This window comes from Rattus norvegicus, chromosome 10 (assembly GCF_021556685.1).
Source record: "Rattus norvegicus strain SHRSP/BbbUtx chromosome 10, alternate assembly SHRSP_T2T, whole genome shotgun sequence".
Classification (NCBI taxonomy): domain Eukaryota; kingdom Metazoa; phylum Chordata; class Mammalia; order Rodentia; family Muridae; genus Rattus; species Rattus norvegicus.
This window is the reverse complement of record NC_141543.1, coordinates 12,907,501-12,921,287: the sequence shown is the minus strand read 5'-3', so window position 1 is coordinate 12,921,287 and position 13,787 is coordinate 12,907,501. Positions and strand designations below refer to the sequence as shown.

The 13,787-nt window shown below is 53.1% G+C and overlaps 1 protein-coding gene across 5 annotated transcripts in view; it reads right to left on the bottom strand.

Moving 5' to 3' along the window:
- Nucleotides 1-322: 322 nt before the first annotated feature.
- The window catches only part of Carhsp1 (calcium regulated heat stable protein 1), a 13,614-nt gene continuing 149 nt past the window's right edge, over nt 323-13,787 (bottom strand). Inside the window, exons 1-4 of one of the 5 annotated variants that reach the window (XM_087570031.1) lie at nt 11,576-11,838; nt 6,103-6,267; nt 5,399-5,521; nt 2,617-3,027 (exon numbers count right to left, since the gene is read on the bottom strand). In XM_087570031.1, the coding sequence (XP_087426157.1) occupies nt 2,865-3,027; nt 5,399-5,521; nt 6,103-6,267; nt 11,576-11,628 (504 nt within the window). In that variant the 5' untranslated portion in view covers nt 11,629-11,838 and the 3' untranslated portion in view covers nt 2,617-2,864. 5 annotated transcript variants of the gene reach the window in all.

The window sequence follows — 13,787 nt, the reverse complement described above, 5'->3', positions numbered from 1 at the left end:
CCTATATGAAGGGCAGCCTCCTCTCCATCTCCCCCACAAGGTCCCTGGAGAGCCTCAAGGCCCTCATCAAACATCTGCAACAGGAACCCCAAGATCCTTCTCACATTTACCTCCATCCTGTGGGCCAGGGCATTTGCCTACAGTCCACCACAGTAACAAGCCCTGTTTGAGCCCAGTCTTCCTCTGTTGGATAATGAAGGGAACGTCTCATGGTTAGCAGCACAGTGCAGAATGTGTGCCATGTGCTTGGCAGGTCCCTGAACTGGAGCCCTCCACATTCATAAAGGCATATCTGTGACACACACAGCCTTCAGTCGCCTCATCTTGTACAAAACACTTTATTATAGAGAAGAGTTGGCTTATGGGCTCAAACATCTAGATCTGGGTGTCTATTCTCTTTCCTGTTTTGTCTCCAGCACTGGGAGCTAGGGTCCCTCCTCATCTATAAGTTATCTCTGTGAACAGAGGGGGTCTTCCCCAACACCCTGCAGTTCCAGAATAAGTCTACAGGCTGAAGTGGTCTGACCATACAAGAAAAGCTCTTTACAAAAGGTTCTGTGGGGCAGAAAATTCCAGAGGCCATCCTGCCAGCAGAACTGGGCTGCCAGCTCAGTGGTGGGCAGGGCTCACTGGCAGGTCAACCATGTGTCACCCAAAGTCTAGCCATAGCAGAATGAAAGCCGAGCTGTACCGATCACTGGGAACAGTGGGGTGACAAAGTTGTCAGTCACAAGGTGCCTTTCTGGGTCATGGCAAATGTGGGTTTGGACTTCTGGTCCTTAGGCCACAAGAGAGCCACTGGGCGGTAAGCCAAGCCTGGTGTGGGGGAAAGGCCACCTTTGGCCAAGTAGGGGGAAAAAAAATCCATCAGTAGCTCAACAACAAAGATGGTCACACGAGGGTGGTGGCGGGAAGCCAGCTACACAAGTCCCTAACAAGTGTATCCACATATGTTTTGTGTGTTCTCATGCATGTGGAAACCAGAAAGCAACCTGTTTTCACCCATTTCTTAGGTGCTAGGCACATTTTTTAAAAAAGACAAAAACAGGTTCTCTGACCTCAAACTCACCAAATAGGCTAGGCTGCCTAGATTGCAAACCCTGGGCATTCACCTGGTTCTGCCTCCCGAGTTCTGGGGCTACCTAGGTGTACACCACCACATCTAACTTTTTCTGGGAATCAAACTCATTCTTTAAACACGTTACCAGCCAAGCTGTATCACTGACCCCTATATGTCCGAAAGCCACAGCCTTTGTACCTTTAGGATGGATACAACCCTCAGTGGCAACTGGGCCACTGTAGAATTGACATCCCTGTTCTGACAAACCCATTACCCAACTATTCTATTTCCGAATCACAACTAAAGCCTAGCACCAGAAAGTCTAGGGATCGTTCATTTGGAGATCACAAATCTCCAGTGTTGCGGGCAGGGCAAACAGGGCTCTGGGGGAGGTTGAGTAAAAAAGAAATCAGCAGGGAACGAAGGCACACCTGTGACCCCAAGGAGCAGGAAGCCAAGGCATGAAAGGTGCCAAGAGTTTGCAGCTATCCTGGGCTAAACAGCAGGAGCCTGTCTTTCCCCCACCCCACCCAACACACACACACACACACACACACACACACGAAAGAAAGCAGGCAGTGGCTTCATTGTAGCTCTGTGCTGTGGGCATATCCAGGGCTCTAGGCTCCCCAAGCACTGGGGAAGAGGGGGAAAAAGATCCTTAGGCATTTACTAGGCCTGTCTTAAAGAATCTACCTTTGATTCCAGTCAGAGGTAGAGTTCTCCTTCAACTCCTAACCTTACAAGGCCATCAGAAAGCAAGCTGCCTGTCTCCTGTAGTCAGTGTCAATATATAGGGGTTTACACTAGCACTGGAATGGAGACTCCTACACAAGCTGGGCTAAAATAAAGCACTCATTACCACTGAGCTATGTCCCCCCAGCCCTTGTTCTGAGACATTGATTGTAGCCTAGGCTGGCCTAGAATGTTGTTTCAGCCTCCCAAGTGCAGAGATTACAGGCATGCACCACTAGCCTGGGTTCTGCTTTTTAAGTAAAGCACCACCCTCCTGTGTAGGGCCTTCCTGCAGAGCTCTCTTCCCCACCCCCACAGCCACCCTCAGCACTACTTTAATGATAGCCTTAATGCCACATGGAGGCTGCCTGATCCCTAGAACCAAGTGAGCAAGCCCAGCCTTCTCAGGAGGGGGGTCAGTGCCCAGCCCCAGGCTACTATGCTAGGGCAGAGCTCCTAAGGGTTAGTCTTTCCCAGAAGGTGGAGACACACCTGCTGCAAAGGCACCAAGTGGTAAAGTCCCCTGGAAAGCTCTGCACATACATAAACCACATACATAAGCCAGCAGCTCTCGCCCAACCAGCCAGGCTGAGGCTGGACTGACCTGGTCCCAAGTTAGGGCATTGGGTCATGGAAAGTCTCATGGAGTTGGTGACATCCCTCAGGAAGCCAAATAAATCAGAGGATTTCTGTTTCTAGTTCCAGGAATAGTTGTTATGGGGTTGATCTGAAGGGGGCATTTGGGAAAATAGCATGTTTGGCCTACCTGGGTGCTTTGGGCTGGGACTGCACCCTCTCCACTCAGCCTCTGCAGTTGCCTCTCCTTTTCAAATGCTTTTAATGCTTTTCAGACAGTGAGAGCTTGTTGCAATGGCTGGAGGCTGTACTGGTGGCTGAGAGCACCCCTTGCCTGCCCGCAACTCCTTCCCCCTCCAGGAAATGCTTGAAAGGGGCCATGCCCGCCTTGAGGCCCCCATCTTGTGTGGTAGAATGTTATATCCAGGGTGGCCCTGCTCCTCTTTCCCCCAAAGTCTCCCTCAAGCCCAGGAGAAGGGGTTCTTGCAGGTCCCTAGGAGCTGATGACGTGCCCGGACCAGGTCTCATGCTTCGTCCCTGGTGCCAGGTGGGTGATGACCACCTCTACAGCTTGCAGTTTCTCATTCTTGGGCGGGATAGAGCACATCTTATAGGTGACCTCGTCGCCTTCCACGGGAACATACTCCCCTTCCACACTGCAGGAGAGAAAAGAGCAGTCGGTCATCAGGGCTGAGGAGATGGATGAGGCTGCCTTGCAAGCATGAGTACCTGAGTTTGGAACCCCAGCCCCTGGGATGTGGTGGAGTGGACTAGCCCAGTGCTGGAGAGGCAGAGTCAGGAGGATCCCCAGTGCTGACTGGCCAGTTAGCCTAACAGATCAGTTCACGTTCAGTGAGAGACCCTGTCTCAACAAGTAAGGTGGAGATCGCACTGGAGTGATGGCGTTTGCTCCTGCAGAAGACCTGGATTCAGTTCGCAGCACCCACACGGCAGCTCACAAACCACTTACAATTCCTGTTCCAGAGGATCCCACCCCCCTCTTTCTGGCCTCCACAGATAGCAGGCATGGGCGAGGCACTTAGAAGGCATTCAGGCAAACACTCATAAAATTTGAAGAAAATAAAGGTGGAGAAAGAGAGGACATATCTTCATCTCTCTCTCTCTCTCACACATACACACACACACACACACACACACACACACACACACACACACACACACACACGCACACACAGCAGTCATACATAGAAAACAAGCCTCACAGACCCCACAGTGGGACACCAGGCCAGACTCTGTCTTCCCAGTTACTCAAGAGCCCGTCTAGAAACAAGTGCCTCCTTTCGATTCTACCAGTTTGTACCATGGCCCCAGTGGCTCCTCTGGGCTGAAAGACATCCTAGCTGCCTTGGATGTTCACGAATCAGAACTGAGCCTGTGGTTGGGAAAGCCAGAGACCAGCTTTGCTCTGAGGCCTCTACACACTGCTCTTGGTCCGAGGGCTGCCCCTCACAAACAAACTATGTCTTTGGCCTCTATTTTTCCACCCAGTGAGCCTTCCAAAAAGTGTCTAGTAAGCCAAGCCTGGTGGCATAGGCTTGTAATCCCAGCTACTTGGGAAACTGAGGCAGGAAGACTGCAAGTTGACCTACAGAAAGATGGAGACCAGTACGGGCAGATGTGGCTACTTCGTTGAAATCCTGTCTCAAGATAAAGAGCAGAGAGGGGCTCAGCAGGGTGAAAGGGGTGGGGATGGGGAGTAGATCATGTTTCACAGTGAGGGCAGTATCCTGATGATCCTGGGCACCAGGGCCAACAACAACCCCTGAACCTGCCATGTGAGGAGAGAATCTCAGAGCAGTCACGTTCCCCCTTTCCGATGTGGACCAGGAAGCTTCCAATAGCCGAGTTTCAACAATGGACCCGGGACAGCTCACAGCATCTTCATCACACATGCTCGCCCCACCCCGTGCTTCCTCCCTAATTACTTTTCGTATTGTACTATATGTGTCTGCAGATCCCTCGAGTCCTTCCTGGAAAGAGGCTGTCTGGACACTTACATACCCATGAATGCACTCACTCATACCCATGTGAAGTGCATCCAGAACCTGGCTCAGCTGTGTCAGGTAGGGGGGATTGATTTTGTTTTATTGAGACAAAAGTCTTGTTACTCTGTAGCCCTGGCCGGCCTGAAATTCAGTGTGAACCAGGCTGGCCTCAAACTTCCTTTCACCAACCCTCTTACCTCTGCCTTCCGTGTGCTGGGATTAAGTCGCACACACTGCCATACCCAGCCTAGTATGGTTATACAAGCATGTTGGGGTGGCAAAGGAGCGAGGGAAGGCCTACTTCCATCTCTGCAGAGGGCTTCTGGGAAAAGACTGTCCTGGCCACTGATCGGTGGCCAGGGTGTCAGTCACTGTTTGGAGGTTGTCCACCGTGTGCCCCAAGCTTCAGACTCAGTCCCCACTTCAGCCAAAATGAAGTCAGGGTGGGCTGGGTGCTTGGGCCAAAGAAGGAGGTCTGGTAGAGGTTCTAGTTGGGGTTCCTAGGAAACTCAAAAGCTGCTGAGGAGCCAAATAGGGAGGGGGCTGCTGGGGCCCTTGTGCCTTCCCCCACCACACACACACACACACACACACACACACACACCAGACTCCTGCAGGCTCTCAGACAGGAAGGAAGAGCCTCAATGAGCAAGTAGCAGGAGAAAGGGCCCAGCCCTGAGCTTCCTTCCTGGAGCAAAAGAAACAGACAGCCCCCAGCCTCACCAGGCCCCTCCTCTAAGGAGGCCAAACACCCCCCATTCCAGGGATACCCCCCACACACACACAGGTCAGGTACTGAACACTCATGTATCACACACGGTAACATGCTCTTACCATCTGTGGTGGACATACACCCAAGACCACCCAATGCATAGACATGTCATCTCTGTCCAGCCTTGTACACGCCATAGACACTCTCCTGACCGGCACCTTAACAGTCTACTGTCCCATGTAGCTTAGGGCCACAATGGCACCCCTCTGCTCCCACCCCAAATCTCCAGATACACAGCAGTGGACTCACTCAGAGATGTGCAGGAAGATGTCAGGCCCACCATCAGCCGGGGTGATGAAGCCGTGACCCTTGGACCGGCAGAAGCATTTACAGACTCCTTTGTAGACAGGGCCCTGTGAAGCCCGCACCGTCCTGATAGGGAACACAGCAGGGACACCCATCAGTCCCCTACAAGAGCCACCCACTGCCAAGGAGCTACTCTCCCAGCTGTGCCCAGGAAGGCCTGGCTGGGGGCCACCACGTTTAGTCACACACATAGGCTTTGTGTTCAACCCCGGGGCCGTTCACGCAGGAGAAATGACTGGGCAACCATGGCACATTTTTCTCAAGCCTGTTTGTCCGTCTGGAAACAGGGAGCTGAGCTAACAGAGTTGGGAGCATCCCTTCAGAAACTGTTAGCAACACCTCTCAGCCCTAAATTCTGCACCTGACAGTGTATACCCTGACACTGTGTCATTGTCTGGTCTCTCATCCCCTCCCCTTCCTTTACAATCAAGGCCTCGTGGGAAAAGGCTTCTTTGACTAAAAGTCCAAAAACTGAACACTACAGTCGGGGCCAGTTCCCATGGGTGGCAAGGATGGCAGCCTGAGTTTTAAAGGCACCCTCCTGTTTTCTCACTAGTACCTCTTCTAGGAGGCACCCAGGAGTAGATCCTGCTGGATCCTGTAGTAGCCCCGTTTGGGGAACTGCGCGTGGCCAGCCTGAGACTTACGCTGAAAAGGTCCTTGTCCGGCGGGTAGGCAAAGGGCTAGGGACGACGTTGCCCCGCAGAGGGGATGGAGAGCGATCCCGGGCACGAGGGGTGTCCAATAGCCCTATAGACGTCTGATGCGTGGGAGGCTGCGGTGGCGGGGGAGGCTCAGATGACATGGCTGACCTACAGAGAGAAGGGTGCTCTCAGGGTCCTGTCAGAGGATTAGACAGGGCACAGCCTTATCTACAATCACCTTATCTACAGTCACACCTTGGCTCAGGTGTCTGCTCATGTGCCCGCACTGGGCTCCCATGGCACTACCAACCTCCCTCTGAAAGGAAATGCCAGCTCACGTGCTGGAGTGATAGCCCGGTCAGTAAAATACTTGTCACACAAGCAGGAGAACCTGCATTTGATCCCCCAAACCCACATAGAATAGAAAAGCATGGTGTGGGGCTGGGAGAGGATGGCTCAGTGGTTAAGAGCTGCTCACTGCTCTTGAAGAGGACCTGAGTTCTGTTCCCAGAACTTCACTCCACCTGCAATTCCAGCTCCAGGGCATCTGATGCTCTCTCCTGGCTTGCACCTCACTCACGTGCTCAAACCCACACAGATCACGTATGTGCAGAGTTAAACACGAATGAAAAGAAAACTTTCCTGTTTTGTTTTTGGAGACGGGGGTTCTCTGTGTAGCCCTGGCTGTCCTAGAATTCACTCTGTGTACCAGGCTGACCTCAAACTCCGAGATCTGCCTGCCTCAGCCTCCCAAGTGGGATTAAACGTATGCAACACCATATAAATAATAAATCTTTTTTTTTTAAGCTAAGATGGTGGTGTGCACTTGTAATCCCAGCAGTGGGAAGGGTAGAGGCAGGTGGATTCCCTAGGGCAGGTTGGCCAGGCAACCTAGTCCACTAGTGAGGGAACCCAAGGTCCCAGAGAGTGAGAGACCCTGCCTCAAAATAAATAAACCTGGAAGAATAACAAACAACTGGGGTTATTCTGTGGTCTCACACGCTCAAGTACACGTGTACACACACACACACACACACACACACACACACACACACACACGTATATGCCAGGTAACCCCTTCAGTAGCTCCTCTGTGTCCCCAAAACAGACCTTGGCATGCTTAGGACATCAGTAAATACTGTGAGAGGGAGGCGTGCCCCAGCCAGGACTTCAGTGTTGAGAGCACAGTTCAAACACCACCCCCCTTTTCTGGGTCACAGCCCAGAATAGGTTCTCAGTGTCAGGTGGGTCATCACTAAAGCTCCCAGGGGGAAAAGCACTCCATGCAGACACACACCTAGCTCCCATACTCCCTGCTATGAGGGGCACTTCTCTCAGTGACTCCTCAGAGGCAAGGATAAAGACAAAGGCGGTAGTGGCTCTCACAGGCCATGCCAGCGCTCAGGAGCAGGATGGGCTGAGGCCAAAGGGCTGCTGTGAGCCAAGGCAGCTTGGACTACAGCGAGACCGCCTGAAAGATCCAAAAAGGATGATTTGGTAGCGGGCATTGTACACAAATGACCCAGGACAGGGCGGGACCAAACACCTTGGCTCAAGGGTCAGTCCTTGGGCAAGTCCTTTCCCCTTTCTGGGCTCAGAGTCGAGTCCAGGGGTGTCCCTTTACATCTGCTTGGGGACAGAGCTGGGAGAGCAGAGCCAAGGAAGCCAGTGGGACAGGGAGAGGCCTGAGGGGGTTTGTGTGGCCCTGTGATTAGCCTGTCAGGTATAAAGGAGCTGTCTTCTAAGCAGTGCAGCTACGGGTTTGATGTTCTTTGCTTTGCTTGTTTTCAGGGTCTCCTGTAGCCCACACAGGCCTCAATCTCCAAGTGCCAGGGTTACAGCTGTGTACTACCATGTTCAATCTATGTGGGGCTGGGGATAGAACCCAGGGCTCTGTGCACGCTAGGCAAGCACTCTACCAACTGAGCTACGTCCTCAGCCCCCTCAGCTCTCCAGACCCTGGCCCCAGCTCAGGGCCAGACTCTTCCCGTTTAGAGTAACTTCATGGCCCCAGGGCTGAGTTTTCACCTGCACTGCCCAGCAAGGCCCACTTGCTTCAGGCTCCAACCCTCCACCTTGGAGTCCTCAGGCTTGGGGGACGGGGGCCGTGCAAGGGTGCCTCTCTCCTCAAAGATTGAGGCTGGTCCTCCGTATGCCCTGCCCGTCTCTGGGAACTCAGTTCTGCCTGGCTGGAGAGGTGTCACTGGCCAGCCTTCCAAAAGTGACATGGTTACTACTGACCTCTTCTCGGCTGTGGCCCCAGCCAGGCAGGACCACAAATTCAGAGAAGCCCCCACCTTGAAGAGGTCCTGGCTGCTGGCCTGGCCGTCAGGTCTCCAGCACAGGTCATAGAGTCCTAGAATGTTCCAATGCCAGGAGTTCTGGTAAGAAGGTTGGCCCAGAGAGGGAGAGTGGGCCCCACCCATCCTCCCATGACAGCACGGTGAGACCATGGGGACCAGATGACATCAGCATGAAAGAACTTCCCCTTCTAAACAGTCTCCCTGCCTGTCTTCCCCTCCCCCAACCCAGTCAGGGGCAGTTCAAATCTTCCCACCTGCCAGCTAAGCAATCATTAGGTGACTCTCGGGGCCTCAGTTTCTGTATCTGAGAAATGGAAATTGTTCCAGCCTCACATAAATCATAACATTAGATGAAGTAACAGGTACAAGCACTGAGGATACAACTCTGCTGTAAATGGGCAAGCCACAAGAACGAGCTATGATTATTGCTGTAAATTGCAATCACTGAGTCACTCAACAAACATGTCCAATGTCAAGTCATATTCATCATACAGGAGACACAGGTCAGAGCTTGAAACCAGAGGATAAAAATGTAAATCAAAATGTCAACAAGGTGGTGGGGTCACAGACTGCCAAAAGGACCCCCCCAACAAAAGGGATAAAAAGTAACGAAGTGGGAGTGCCAGATGAGCCTGGAATATGAGTCAGTCAGCCATTTGAAAGGAAGAAGCCAGGGGTGTTGGTGCTTGCCTGTATTGTGAGCGCTTTGGAAGCTGAAACTAAAGGATCTTCTGGACCAGCCTGGGCTAGGGACAGTGAGGTCTGGGCTAGCCTAGGCTACAGAGACCATCTCATAAAGAAAACAGACACAGGAGGAGGTTGTTCTGGGTGCAACAGCAAGATGTGGAAAGGCCTAAGACTGGGGAGTGCCTTTTGTGGTTCCAGGCCTCTGAGGAGTCTGTGGGAGTCTGGTAGGAGCAGGAAGTAAGGTTCAGGGGACAGGGCTAGACCAGGAACCAAGTTGCATCACCATGGCTGTCATCATCCTCTCTCTTCCCTTCTTTGCACCTTCCTTCCACCTGTCTGCTCTAAAACCCTTTTCATGCCCCGCTCCAGGCTGAGGGAAAAGGCTCCAGCCCATGGCCTTCAGAGGGCATCAGACTGAGGGCAACACAGGGTCCCTGAACATCCTGGACTTGGGGACCCTCGGCATGTGCTGAGTGACACACCCACACTAACTGGACCATGGAAGAAACTGAAACCCAGAAATGAAGCCACTGAGGAAAGGGTAGGAGCTGGGAGACCCGCAAAGCTGTTCCGCTCCCCAAAGTAGCTACTTCAGAGGCTATCTGTGCTGAAAGGAAGCTGGGCTTGTCAGAGCCAGCCTACCCCAGCTGCTCCGGGAAGGGGACAAAGTCTAGCTGGGGTTGGGGCAGGGCTCTCCAGGAGGCCTCTCTGGCCCTGCACACACCAGGGCACAGCCTCAACAACAGTCTGTAGCTCCAACAGCCCCCGCTCCCACTTCAGCCCTCTGCCTGCTCTTTCAGCAGAGCCAGGGGTGGCCCTGGAAAAGGCCAACCCACTTTCCATGTTGCTCTACTGAGAGAGATCAAGATGGGGCTGTGGCCCTTACCTGCAGGGGCTCAGGAATAGACCCCAGTGAGCCTCTGCCTGAGACAAACTCTGTCAAAATGAAATGCCCAAGATGATACCATGACTACCAGACTTGGCACACACGTTTTTCTGTATGTGACTATGTAATCTGCACATGCATGTGTATGTGGAGACAGGTTTATGTACGTGACCACATGGACACACATAATTATGTGGGGTGATGTGCTTATGAGTGTATGACCAAGTGGCCACATATATGGGGGGAGGGGCAGGGTACACACAGCTGTGTATGCACAGGCTTGTCACTGCATGCATGATGAACTCTGGATGAGGAAATAGTGCCTGGCTTCCCCTCAACACCTGGCCCCTCCATTATACTTTGTTATTTTGAGACAGTCTCATATAGCCCACGTAGGGCTTCCTAAATCCTAGGCAAGCACTCTACCAATGGACCCCCATCCTCAGCTGTGGCCATCAAACCCAGAAGTACCCTCAAGTACCAGCAAGAAACCCGGGGCCTTCTAATGCTCACTTGGGGTTGGGGGGTGGGTGGGGACACGGCACAGCACACAGCAGGATAAGAAATGCACCCTTCTGCAAGACAGCCAGAGTCTGGAGGACAGACTGCCACACCCACCCTGACTCTCCACCAGAGAGGGCATGTCAGACTCCTATCGGGAGAAATGTGGCAAAGGGGACCTCTAGCCGAAAATAGCCTGGGAATTTTCCACAAGCCTTAAAGCAGCCCTGGAAGATTCTGGGAGCTCAACTGGGCACCAGTCTGGCCTCCCCAGCCCCTCTATAGCCCACCCCCAAATCTAGTGCTGCTTTTCTTGTACCAGTTTGTGAGGCCCAGCACCGTCTGTGCTCTTGGCCTTAAAGCTCCCAGTTTCCATCATGTCTACACCTCCCTCCTTTTCAGTTTTTGAGACTGGCTTAACACTGCATAACCCAAATTGGCCTCAAACTCATGATAATCCTCCAGCCTCAGCCTCCCTGGTACTAGAATTACAGGTGTGTTGTGAGCCATCGCACCCAGCAAGGAAGGATCTTTTGAGGTAGGAAGTCAGGTGCTTACCAGAGGAACCTAGACAAGCTGGAGGCCACTTACACTCCAGTGAAAGAAGTGTGGTTTATAGCTTCTCAGGGGCAGGAAAATGAAGAGTGGAGAAACAAGAGTTTGAGGAGGCTGGAGGCTTCCTTCTTGGACAAGGCCAGAATCTCTTGAAGCTTGTTCTAAACACCGGGATCCTGGCTGGCAGACACTTGGCCATTTCCCGGCCACATGAAGAAACTGACAATAGATTCGGCAGCTGGGACGCCTCACACTTTAGTGCCCCCAGGAATCTCTGGCCAATGTCCAAAAAGTAAACTCCCAACTCCACAGATGGGGGTGGAGTAAACATGGCTTTGCTTGGTCAGTTAGTTGGGGACTGACCGAGGTTGCTTTCTTGGTGCTGGGAAGCCAGGATCTCTGGCTCTAGCACTGAACAGCTCCCACGAGCCCCCAAGTCCGCCTTTCTAAGGGATTCCCAGAGGGACAACTGCTGCTAAACTATCCGGCTCCCAAGAAGCAAGCTATCTGGGGGAGGGGAACACACATGGACAGACACACTCACCCAACACATACAAACTGCACTGGGCCAGGGCTCCATGAGATTTCAAGGTTCATCTTCAACCCCAACCCCGCCAGACTGGCAGAAAAGAACCCACAGCCAAGGGAAGATTAAGACTGATCAGCTAAACCGGACACAGGGATCTTAGAAATGCACAGGGTGCGGTGGTGTGTGTGGGTGGATTGGGGGTGGAGTGAGTGGGAGGGAGGGGAGAGAGAGAGAGAGAGAGGCCCGAGGCTCACAGCAGCCAGGCTAGCCAGCCACACGCTGCTCCATTGTTCTGGGAAGAGTGGATTCCGTGAGAGTATCGGGGGATACCAGGGGCGGGGCCATGGAACAGAGAAGAGCAAACAACCCAGGACTAGGAGACAGTCCCGCTCCCTCTAGCAGCCCAGCTGGGAAACCCCGCCCTCAACTGCCAGGAAGCTGGAAGCTCCAGATTACAGAAACCCAAAGCAGTCCCTTCCAATAACATCATCCCGCAGGGCAGGCCAAGGGGACTTCTGTTCTCCACCAAACCGAGCTGAACTGCTCCACCCTCCGCCAGTTTTCCTCACCTCCCAGCCTGATTGTCTTCTAGACCCACCAGTTCCCTGCCTCAGTTTGACAAGGACCTCGCAAATCCCAGTAGCTCAAAGCTGTATAGGCAGTGCCAGCTAGCCACACTGCCGGGCAGAAGGTAGGTTCAACAATAGTGGCCCCGTGGTGTGCATGGTCACATTAGGTCCATGGGAAAAACCCTTCCCTCCCACAGCTGCCAACGACGAGGCACAAACCAAATTCTTGCCCTTGCATTCAGCAGGACTAAGAGAGTCAATTCTCCCAACCCTAGGCTGGGCTGAACTCAGCTTACTCTGATCCTAACTCAGTCCAGGATCACCCTGGTGGGGGAAGTGATGTCAGGGCACATGGTGGCAACCAGGTTGTCACCCAAGAGGAGATAGTGGAGGGAGGCCAGACTCCAAGGAGACCCCTGTCCCAGAGCAGGGAATGGATGATCTGAGGGTTAAGAATCACTTAGGGACACACTGAACAGTCACAAAGCAGCCAGAGAAAGCCCTGTGGGAAAGTTTGAGCCAACAGGACAAAGAACAAGAACATAGGACTCAGATTTGGAGACCGACTTTAAATATATGATTTTTACTGGTTTGGTGTTTTGAGGGAGGGTCTTGCTATATAGACAATTTTTCCATTTCAGCCTCCCCGATGCTGGGAATGAGTTGCAGGAGGAAATTATTTACAGCAGCTGGGCTTGAACTAACATGGAGCTGAATGAACCTCAATCCTGAATCCTATCTCTTTACCTCCCCAGTGCTGGGACTGCAGGCACAACCCACCGCTACTGGTTTAATGATCCAATTATTTTTCATACTCTCTCTCTCTGGCTTCAGCTTGGAGAACAGACTAAAGTACCAAGAAGTAAGAGAATGGTTAGGAGGGGAAGAAAAAAAAGCCCCTATTTCTCCGGGCACTTAGTCTAGCCAGCTCCCTCTTTTCCCCGCATACACTCTTTTCTGGCAGAAAAGGTTATTTATATACTCCAGTTGGCAGCGGGGGAGGGGGTCCTCCTATCTTGCAAAGAGGCAGCTTCACTTCTCAGAATCCAGGCCCTGAAGGAGACGGAGGAAATCTACAGTTCACCCTGCACAGACCTAAAACTGCAACCCCAGAAAACTGTGAGCTCACAGCCTGGCTTTCAAACAAAAATCAAAACCCAACCTTGCATTTCCGGCCTGTAAACAGGGCGGCCTGCGCGGGTGAAGTTTTCCGCTGTGCCCTAAGGCCCCCATCCTGGAGCTAACACCAAGCGAGCGCGCCCAGCTGCTCCTCCTCCCTATAAGCAGCCAACCGCGAGGGGTCAGGGCGGTTCCCCCTCTCCGGGCCTGGCTACTGTCCCGCCGCCCAGCAAGCAGCTGGCGAGGCCCCGCCGTCGGGGACAGCTCCGCCTTCCTCTAGCCGCGAGTCCCCAGCACCTCCAGCCCGCCGGAAAACGCAGGGGAGGGTGCGCCGCCTACGCTCAAAAACAGGTGGCCCAGCGAGCAGTACTAACCCAAGTTAGACAAGGATCGCCGCTGCGGCCACACCCACCCGTCTCCCCTTAGGGACAGTAACCCGCGCTCCCCAAACTAGCCCGGGCAACTGGAGAATGTCGGGGGAGGAGTGGGGGGAACCCATCACAGAGCTGGAGAACGATAAGGCTTCCCAGATGGGAAAG